The following is a 10,431-nucleotide window of genomic DNA, read 5'->3' as shown; positions in this document are numbered from 1 at the left end:
GCTGTACGTCCTCGACGTCCCACCTAAACTTCCCCAAGCAGACATTTTTTTATGTAAGTGACGGTAATACGTTTGATTCACTCGCTTATTTCTCCACTTCCACAACATCAATCACGATTATCGATTAACTTACACTTCCGATATATCTCCTGTAAAGTACCGCCTTAAACGTTTAACGAATTTAATTTTTTAGTAACGGATTAGGGAAGTTAGTACTTGTTTGATTCACTCGCTTATTTCTCTACTTCCACAACATAAAGTGTAGTACCACCAATCACGATTATCGATTAACTTTCACTTCCGATATACCTCTTGTAAAGTACCCCTTAACGTTTACCGAATTTAACTTTTTAGTAACGGATTAGCGAAGTTAGTATTTTGATTAACGTTGCCTACTTTGGCAGTCTTCGCGGCTGTCCGTGTGTTGGGCTTTGAGAGGCGGAGTTTGCTTCCTCCACTCCTCGCACTCCCCGCAAGACTTGATCAGGATGCAAAATAAAAAATAAAATCTGTACGGTTGGCAGGAAGCGGGAAGGAAGATTAAGGTTTAACGCCCCATCGACATCGAGGTCATTAAGAGACGGACGCAGGAAGGGGACTCCAGTTGGGTAACAACAAACACGAAGGATTAATAGCGCAGTGTTTAATTTCGCGTGAAACTGACGACGAACAGAGTTTGTGTGGGACCGTGCATCTTGAGCATCCAAATGAAATCACATCGTGAGGCACTATGCAGGGCCCTGGCATCACCTGCTGTTCTGCTTGAACCAACATTGTAGCCTACAATCAAGTGGCGTCCGGAAGTAGAACCGGGGTTTCTGGTCTTCTAAGGGTTACTGCGTGGGCCGGCTGGCACCGCGGCGCCTCCGCTACAGACTGGTGCTGGCCACCTCGTCGAGGTGGTCGTCGGCGGCGGCCAGCCGGCTCCGGCGTCAGTCGACGTCGTCGATGCGGACGATGGCGGCGGCGGCGGCGGGCGGCAGGTGGCTGGCGTTGGCCGTGGCCGAGGCGGTCTGCTGCAGCGGCACCGTCTCCGTGAAGCGGCCCGTGTACGCCACGGTGGAGTTGCCGGCGGCGCCGGGGGAGGTGCCGGCGCCGGCGCACGCGTAGCTGCCCCCCGCCAGCCTGCCGGGCGTGCGCCGGCCGCCGCGCCGCGCCCGCCCCCGCGTCGGGCCCAGCCGGTTGCCGCCCCCGCGCCAGCACCACAGCCCGAACGTGCGCCGGAACTCGCGCCGGAACTTGCCTGAAACCGGCCACCAGCTGCTCATCGGAAAGTGCTTCGGCGAACTGTACCGACAAAATTTCGGAGTGTTCCAACTTCAGCACACCCGCACAAGAGGACGTAACTTTACACTTGATCTTCACGAGGCCCACGAGAAAGACAGGCCGCGGCGCGTACTTCACGAAGGTAGTCCTGAACTCGGTCGCTCGTTCAGCTCAGCAGACAATATGCGTTTCTAAACCTGTTAACTCGCAGCTGGGCGTGTAAGTACTAACATCTGCTATTATGAAGGCTTATCTCACTAGTGGTAAGATAGATACTGCCTACATGAAAATTAAAGAGACCTTTGGAGAAAAGAGAAACACTTTATGAATATCAAGAGCTCAGATGGAAACCCATTTCTAAGCAAGGAAGGGAAAGTAGAAAGGTGGAAGGAGTATATAGAGGGTCTATACAAGGGTGATGTACTTGAGGACAATATTATGGAAATGGAAGAGGATGTAGATGAAGATGAAAACAGGATATGATACTGAGTGAAGAGTTTGACAGAGCACTGAAAGACCCGAGTCGAAACAAGGCCCCAGGAGTAGACAACATTCCATTAGAACTACTGACAGCCTTGGGAGAGCCAGTCCTGACAAAACTCTACTATCTGGTGAGCAAGATGTATGAGACAGGCGCAATACCCTCAGACTTCAAAAAGAATATAATAATTCCAAACCCAAAGAAAGTAGGTGTTGACAGATGTGAAAATTACCGAACTCTCAGTTCAATAAGTCACAGCTGCAAAATACTAACGCGAATTCTTTACAGATGAATGGAAAAACTAGTAGAAGCCGACCTCGGGCAACATCAGTTTGGATTCTATAGAAATGTTGGAACACGTGAGGCAATATTGACCTTACGACTTATCTTAGAAGAAAGATTTAGGAAAGGCAAACCTACGTTTCTAGCATTTGTAGACTTAGAGAAAGCTTTTGACAATGTTGACTGGAATACTCTCTTTCAAATTCTAAAGGTGGCAGGGGTAAAATACAGGGAGCGAAAGGCTATTTACAATTTGTACAGAAACCAGATGACAGGTACAAGAGTCGAGGGGCATGAAAGAGAAGCAGTGGTTGGGAAGGGAGTGAGACAGGGTTGTAACCTCTCCCCGATGTTATTCAATCTGTATATTGAGCAAGCAGTAAAGGAAACAAAAGGAAAATTCGGAGTAGGTATTAAAATCCATGGAGAAGAAATAAAAACTTTGAGATTCGCCGGTGACATTGTAATTCTGTCAGAGACAGCAAAGGACATGGAAGAGCAGCTGAACGGAATACATAGTATCTTGAAAGGAGGATATAAGATGAACATCAACAAAAGAAAAACGAGGATAATGGAGTGTAGTCTAATTAACTCGGGTGATGCCGAGGAATTAGATTAGCAAATGAGACACTTAAAGTAGTAAAGGAGTTTTGCTATTTGGGGAGCAAAATAACTGATGATGGTCGAAGTAGAGAAGATATAAAATGTAGACTGGCAATGTCAAGGAAAGCGTTTCTGAAGAAGAGGAATTTGTTAAGATCGAGTGCAGATTTAAGTGTCAGGTAGTCATTTCTGAAAGTATTTGTATGGAGTGTAGCCATGTATGGAAGTGAAACATGGACGATAAATAGTTTGGACAAGAAGAGAATAGAAGCTTTTGAAATGTGGTGCTACAGAAGAATGCTGAAGATTATATGGGTAGATCATATAACTGATGAGGGGGTACTGAATAGGATTGGGGAGAAGAGGAGTTTGTGGCACAACTTGACTAGAAGAAGGGATCGATTGGTAGGACATGTTCTGAGGCATCAAGGGATCACAAATTTAGTACTGGAGGGCAGCGTGGAGGGTAAAAATCGTAGAGGGAGACCAAGAGATGAATACACTAAGCAGATTCAGAAGGATGTAGGCTGCAGTACGTACTGGGAGATGAAGCAGCTTGCACAGGATACAGTAGCATGGAGAGCTTCATCAAACCAGTCTCAGGACTGAAGAGCACAACAACAATAACAACAACAACAACAACAACAACAGTAATATTCCATAATAGCGGATTCCAGTAGAAGATTCAGTTTTCGTTTGTACGAACACGCTTAGTTACGAGGTAACAGGTGTAGAAACGAAGTTTGTCTGCTGATTTGAGCGAGCGAGCATAGGACCACCTTCGTGACGTACGCGCCACGGCCTGTCTTTCTCGTAGACCTCGTGACCATCTGGCGTGACGCAACGTCCACTGAAATTAGTTTGGAATTTCATTCAATCCATAAACTACATTTAGTTTTTTTATTGATAAAGTATAACATTTAAAATCTCTAACATGTCGATATGTAGTTCCTTTTAATACTAGAGCATGGCAATACTTTTCATTTATCAATGTGTACAGTTTTTGCAGTTGTGATAAGCCCGTTTTCCTACGATATTGTTGGGCACATCACTTTTTATAGCTACTCGACTTTTAGTTTCTTAATCACGTAACTTATCTTCCCTGTAGCACAACATTAACTATGTTTTTCTTTATGAATGAAAACACACACAACAGTGGTCCAATATTCTGCAATATTTATTATTTATTTCATAAATCGGCTTTCGGCTATCATCAGGTACAAAAATAAATATGTGGTGCAGAGATTTTAAACTAGTGTATCTACAGAGTATCTCCATTTACGGAGATGAAAATGTTAATGTAAGATTTAAGAATAAAACAAGAGGAATTATTTAAGTGTAAACGCGATGTAAGATTATTTAACTAAGATGAAATAAGAGACACATTAACTGATGAATTACATACAAATTATAACAATTATTTATAGAAGAAAATAAATTTAACAATGAAATTTGGTGACATGTTCCAAGGGTGTGCCTGAGCAAGACAATCTTGTCTTTAATAGATCGTAAATTACAACCAAATAAGGTATACTGGTGAGATAAAGTAGGTAAGTGAAAGTCAAATTTTTAAAACTTTTTTTTACATTGAAGTAATTTCGCTCATTTTATTCTTAAATATGACATTAACTTTTTCATTTCTGGGAATGGAGACACCCTGTAAATTACACGCACTAGTTCAAAATCTTTTATTCAACAAAATTTCATTGCACCACTTACTTATTTTCGTACCTAATGATGGCGCAACAGTCAAAAACCGGTTTCTGAAATAGCAATAAATATTATAGAATATTACACCACTGTTGTGTGTTTTTTCATTCATAACATATAAAAAGTTCTACCAAGCACAGACGGAACAGTCAGTAATGCTATATTTTTATGTTTTCTTCTTTCTATATTTATACTGCACATTTGTAAACTTAAAAGTTTATCATGTCAAAACTCCCACATTCCTGTAACATAAGATATTTAAGTATTCATTACAGCCTTTGTACATCGTTTGACTGCAGGTACGATTTCAGACTTCAATAGAAAAGGCTTCTGTATAAAAGCCAGAACTGACTGTGTAGTATAATAAAGAAGTTTTTAGTAATTGGAGTGGATATGAATTCAGTACACAGTTATGGAGCAGCAAAACACAAGCAAGAAGAAACGAACAACTTTAGTATAAATCGTGTTTTACACGAACAACTTTCTGCTCAAAATCGACTACTCGGGATGGATGCATGTTACGTGGCTGCGTGTAAATCAACAGTCGACCACATCGCGAGTGGGACAGTGATGTCAATGATAAACTGATTGTGTTGAGTGAAGAGTTCTGAAGATCTACCTATCGCAGCTGTTAGTGAATTGGTTGCTGCTCGGCACACGTCCATGACATCACAAGAAAGGCAGAAAGTCTGGGACAGCACTGCCTAGTGACATGACTTTTAAGGGGCTTTATTGACATTTAAGCTGCCCTTTTGGGATCCTGCCTAAACACACTCTCCGAAATCGCAACATATTCGGAAATAAACAGCCAAACATTTCTGAGATGCAGTAGTTTCAAATCCCCATCTACTCGAGCAGTTTTGTCACAATCGACAACACGTACATCTTCATCTATGCTCTGCAAACCACCGTGAGATGATATAGTCGTAGGAAAATAAGTTTTTTTTGTTATTTGAAGTGAAAAATTTTATACTTTTGAACATTTGGAGCAAGTTGCCAATCTCTGCACCACGTTGAAATCTTATCAAGATTTGACTGAATATTTATGCAGCTTCTTTGAGATGGTATTTCATTTTAGATAACTGCATGATCTGCAAAAAGCCTGACTTTACTGTCCTGAAGTCACTTCTACATCTGACGATGACTCTCAATCCAAGGTAACATGCTGTGTCCTCTGTACCAAAAGGTCCTCAATACAGTCACAAATTTCACTCGATATCGCATATGATATTACTTTTGACAAGCATAGGTGCAGTACTGAGTCAGACGCTTTCCGGAAATCAAGAAATATTGCATCTACGTGGTTGCCTTGATCAAAGCTTTCAGTATCTCATGTGAGAAAAGTGAGAGTTGGGTTCGACAAGATCGATGTTTTCGAAATCCATGCTGGTTGGCATTGAGACGGTCATTCTGTTCAACCACTCGTGGCAAGTGAGCCTATGTGGCGCCCCACCTGTACTGAGTCTCACCTGTCACGAGTGGTTGTTTTTGTTTACACGTCAGCGCCAAAATTGCTTTTGTTGTGAAAGCTATGTGCTGTGCTGTTTGCTACCTGAATGGTGAAAGTGTGGTTATGTGCTGTAACCCCTCTTACAGAAAAGTCGAAATATAGTAACAATGTGTGAAAACCAGTCATAACACAGTTCGCTAATAACCAAAGCTAAATTATTAGTGGATGTTCTGGACAAAGGTCGGTTGGAAAATTCTCTACACTCCTGAGAATGGAAATAAAAGTCATCTAAACATTTCGAAACATCTATATTTACCTTCTCGAGAAAATATGTACTTACAAACAAATCTAACAATATATAGAAAGCTCCCTTTTACTTTATCCTTTGTATCTTCTTTTCTTTGTAATTGTCAAATAACATCGAAAATTATTTTTCTTGTTAAATACTTCTGACATGTTGAATCAATATTCATTAGAAAACGTTTATCCATTTACGTTCTCAATTAGGCCTGCGCATTCTGTAGGCTTTTTCTTTGCACAGTCATTGTAGAACTTAAATACCTCTTTGCTTTCAGATATTTTGTCTCTTTAGAACAATAGCAGGAAAGATACTAGGCCCTCGAGCAATCTTTGCAATGTACCACGAAAACGAAGTAAACAACAAAATAAAGACTAAGAATACACAAAGGCCACTACTATAACATGAGCGAGATCTGTGAGAATAGGTTAATTTCCAATGTTAGCACACCACAGTCACGTATTTCTGCGCATGTGCAGTTTGTAGCTTACTTGGTATTTTAGAAATCTGCACTTCGCGCAGTCAACTCATCACTGACGTGACTCACTCGTGGTATTGCTGGTGGCTGATTTACACACGAGAATGTGATGCACACCCACTACAAGTAGTAGATTTTGACCAGAAATTCGTTTATTTAAAATGGAGTGTGCTGAACACTGTACATACACAGAAGAGGGACGGTGGCATCATCTAGTAACATCAGATGTAAATCAATTCTCCCGCCATTTATTCATTTTATGGTAATGGATTTAACGACATATAACAATAACTTTCACTTTTTTCAATCAAATAAATATAACAACCAGAATTAATTTCGTTTTATACTATTTTATACTAATTTTACAGTTGAATGCACTCGTGATAATGAACGTGACTGAAATGCTTCTTCGGCAGGCAGACAGAAGAGAGTACTCCTTTGAGTATGAAGTGAAATTGAATGTGTAAAATGTTTTTCTCGTATGTCTTGGGTCCACACCTGTATTAAATTTCTGTATGTCCGATGCAGGAAGTTATTACATGGGCAGCGTTGGTGGCTGTTCCTTTAGTGGAGAGGCGGTAATAATAGCTCGTCAGTTGTGAATCAGGTCGGCAGGTGGGGTAGCCCATCTTTTGAGAACGTCTGTTTGCTACTGTTAGCCCAAGGCAGTACTACTAGTTTGCATACAAGATCTTGTACAGTGTAGATCCTGTTTTTATTTGATATTATTTTTCTGCTCTGCAATGCTAAATACACCTTTCTTTTCTCCATGTACAAAATTATAAGAAATGTACATTTGATCTAACTCAATAGAGTTTCCACGTTACTTTGCTAGTAATAACTGAATTTATGTTATCTTACTTGGATACTTTGGTGGTTTTCCTAAATCGCTTAAGAAGAATGCTGGAATGATTCTTTAAAAAAGAACACAGCTGACTTTCTTCTCAATTTCTGTCCAATCCGATCTTGTGCTTTGTCTCTAATGACTTCGTCGTCGACATGGCGTTAAAACCCAAGCTTCCTTCTGTCTTCCCTTGTAACCACATCCTTGGAAAAATTGCCGACTGTACAGAGAAAACTGTGCAAAAACGTAAGTTTCTCAAGCTGCGCAATGTTTTCTTATTTCAGTGACAGATGTGGACTCCACCGTTATACGGAGAACACAAATTCTACAAATAGTTTTTGTTAGGTATTGCATATTCTGTTGTTAATTTTCGTCATGCTCGGTCACCGAACTGCGATCAAACGTGAAGCCAAGGTGGATTAAGCATGCAATAGGAAAAGAATACCAAGCTTGAGGCAACCACAGGACAGCGACTGGGATAAGTGGGGATGCCAATGAATACAGTTCCCCCGTTTCCACAAAATGTGGTCCTAATACCTTAAGGCGGAGATGGACGATAGATTTGGCTTGAAGGCCACTTTATGGAAGCAGAGGTTAGCGGAGGGCCTCACCTTTTGGTGACTGCATGCATTAGTTAAGTTGGAATTTCAGAAAAGGTATAAATTGTTACATGAAAATTCTGACTGTCTTAGCTGGCCGCATAAAACGATTAGCTGACCACAGTGCGGCCCGTGGGACGCTATTTGCCCACACCAGCCTTAACATAATTGTCAATGAATTACTGTGCACTGGACCTATTTGAAACAAACCTGTTACAAGAATTGCGATCACCAACAGTCACGTTGGATAAAATATTCCTCTGTGTCATGAAAATTTACCAGACTTATCAATCTAGATGCATTTGTTGTGAAGGACATCTAATAACTGAGACCAATGGATAAAGGTGATTCAGTACGTACCAGCGTTAGTAATGAAGAAACACTGAAAACAATTATTTTTCAATATAGTGCCCTCATAGGCATTCGTATTTATCCAAAAATTCCAACCCCTGTTTAACCTCTACGAAAAATACGAGTTGTCAATATCTGTAAAATACGACTCTGTCTCGACGATGACGTTCTTATTTGAGCAGAATTTTTCACCTGTTAGCCATGTCTTGATGTTTAGGAACAAGAAGAAATCGCAACAAGCCAGGCTGAGCAAATACGGGGTTACGGCTGTGATTAATAAAGCAATTAATGCAGCTTTTTCTGCATCTACGTGACTGCTCTACAGTTTTCACTTAACCAACTTTGCACGATTTCCCTATAGTTCCATTCTCGAACAGCGCCTGGGAAAACCACTACTGAAATCCTTACCTGTGTGCTATGATTTCTCTTATTTTATTACTTTTATAATTTCTGCCAATGTGGATGGACATCAGCAAAATATTTTCACATTCGGAGGAGAAAGTTGGTGATTGAAATTTCGTGAAAATATCTCGCCGCAACGAGAAACGCCTTTGTATTAATGACTGCCATTCCCAATTCGCGGATCATATCCGTGATTCTCTCCCCCCTATTTCGCGATAGTACAAAACGGACTGCCCTTCTTTGAACTTTTTCGATATCCTTCGTCAATTCTATCTGGTAAGAGACGACGTCAGAGAAATCTGCTGCCACATTGTCGTGGTGAAACTGCCCTTTCTTCTTCACCAAATGGAGATATGGTTCCTTCAATTTTTTTAAGAAGCGATCCTATATCTCTCTGTGGCGCTGTCTAGCGACCGTTTCCCATTTTCTACAAAGTTTATGAGTATGACGGTTTACACGTATATATCGCGCATATATCGTCGGTAAATTTTTTTCAGCTGATGAGACTGACCTATCTCCTCAGCCACTTTGTGCATTTTCGTTTGATTATCAGTGAGAATGGTGTTGTGGATTTTTTTTTCAAGATTTGCTGGGCATCCTGAGTGGTCCTCTAAAACAGACACTCGGCCATCTTTAAATTTGGTGAATCGATGATGTGTGAACATTGTCACTGATGGTTATGGACCGCCGTAGACAACATCAAATTTTGTTTTCATCTTCGTACAATTACTTCTATCCAGAAGCAAATATCGGATCACTGAAGGAACTACGCCTTTCCATCTCGGGAAAGACCATGTAGCACAAATGATTGAAATGGCTGCCACATCCAAACTAACCTATGAATGAGTATGGGTTGTGTTTTAGCGTCGTCTAACAGATAACAGCACACAATAGCTATATCTACTTTAGAGAGCCCTCACGCATATTTTGGATAATCCTGATTAAATGTCGAGTATTGTGCATAACCTATTTCGTACTAAATCGACGTCTGTGATTTACAGTTATTGTAAAAACACATCTGGTCACATTAGCTTTCTCTTTTAACAGGAGTATACGTTGTCTGCGTTCATCGTAAATTAACACCACTGTTGAATTTGTTAGTGTCCAGAACCTGAAAAAAGTTTCAGAGGAACAGTAAAATTTGTACCAAGCTTTTCTGTTGTAATAGCTATCTCGTATTTACTATAAATCGCCTCAGTTGTGAAACACTATTGGTAATCCTTTTATGATATCGTACCTATAAATTAAGAGAATCGGCAAGATTAACTTAAAGTTATTTGTATACTATTCTGTGAAATGCACCAAGCACACTGCACCACCATTGTGTGTGTTCTTCTCGGGCACGGGATTAGTTAGTTGCTGTTCGTAAGCAGGTGGAAATCGCCGTGGTTACTGTCAAGCGACTGGAAGCTGCTGTAAATGAGTGTGATGGGACGGCCCCTAGGGCTTTGTACCAAAGATCACAAAGGTACCGGTATCTCAAGATACTATCCTCTCATGTGGATACCGTCTCTTCTGCAGGAAATACAAGACCGATGGCCACTCGTCTACTTCACTGTGAGTGATGTGTTAGTGGTAGGAGCGCTGTCTTCCACTGAAATCGAAACAGAGCCAGGGACACCCACTTCACATGTTTGAAAATGTGCTGTGTCCCCTATGCAAAATCT

General features: G+C 40.9%; 1 protein-coding gene across 1 annotated transcript in view; it reads right to left on the bottom strand.

Annotated features, from left to right (window-relative positions):
* Positions 1 to 932: 932 nt before the first annotated feature.
* The window catches only part of LOC126417089 (orexin receptor type 2-like), a gene marked incomplete at its 5' end in the record, with an annotated part of 145,116 nt that continues 135,617 nt past the window's right edge, over positions 933 to 10,431 (bottom strand). Inside the window, one exon of the mRNA XM_050084983.1 lies at positions 933 to 1,243. Coding sequence (XP_049940940.1) covers positions 933 to 1,243 — 311 coding nt within the window. The remainder of the gene's footprint in view (positions 1,244 to 10,431) is intronic.

The sequence above is a fragment of the Schistocerca serialis genome, chromosome 8, assembly GCF_023864345.2.
Source record: "Schistocerca serialis cubense isolate TAMUIC-IGC-003099 chromosome 8, iqSchSeri2.2, whole genome shotgun sequence".
NCBI classification, from domain to species: Eukaryota; Metazoa; Arthropoda; class Insecta; order Orthoptera; family Acrididae; genus Schistocerca; species Schistocerca serialis.
Note: the sequence above shows the minus strand (reverse complement) of the source record. Positions and strands in the feature narration are given on the sequence as shown.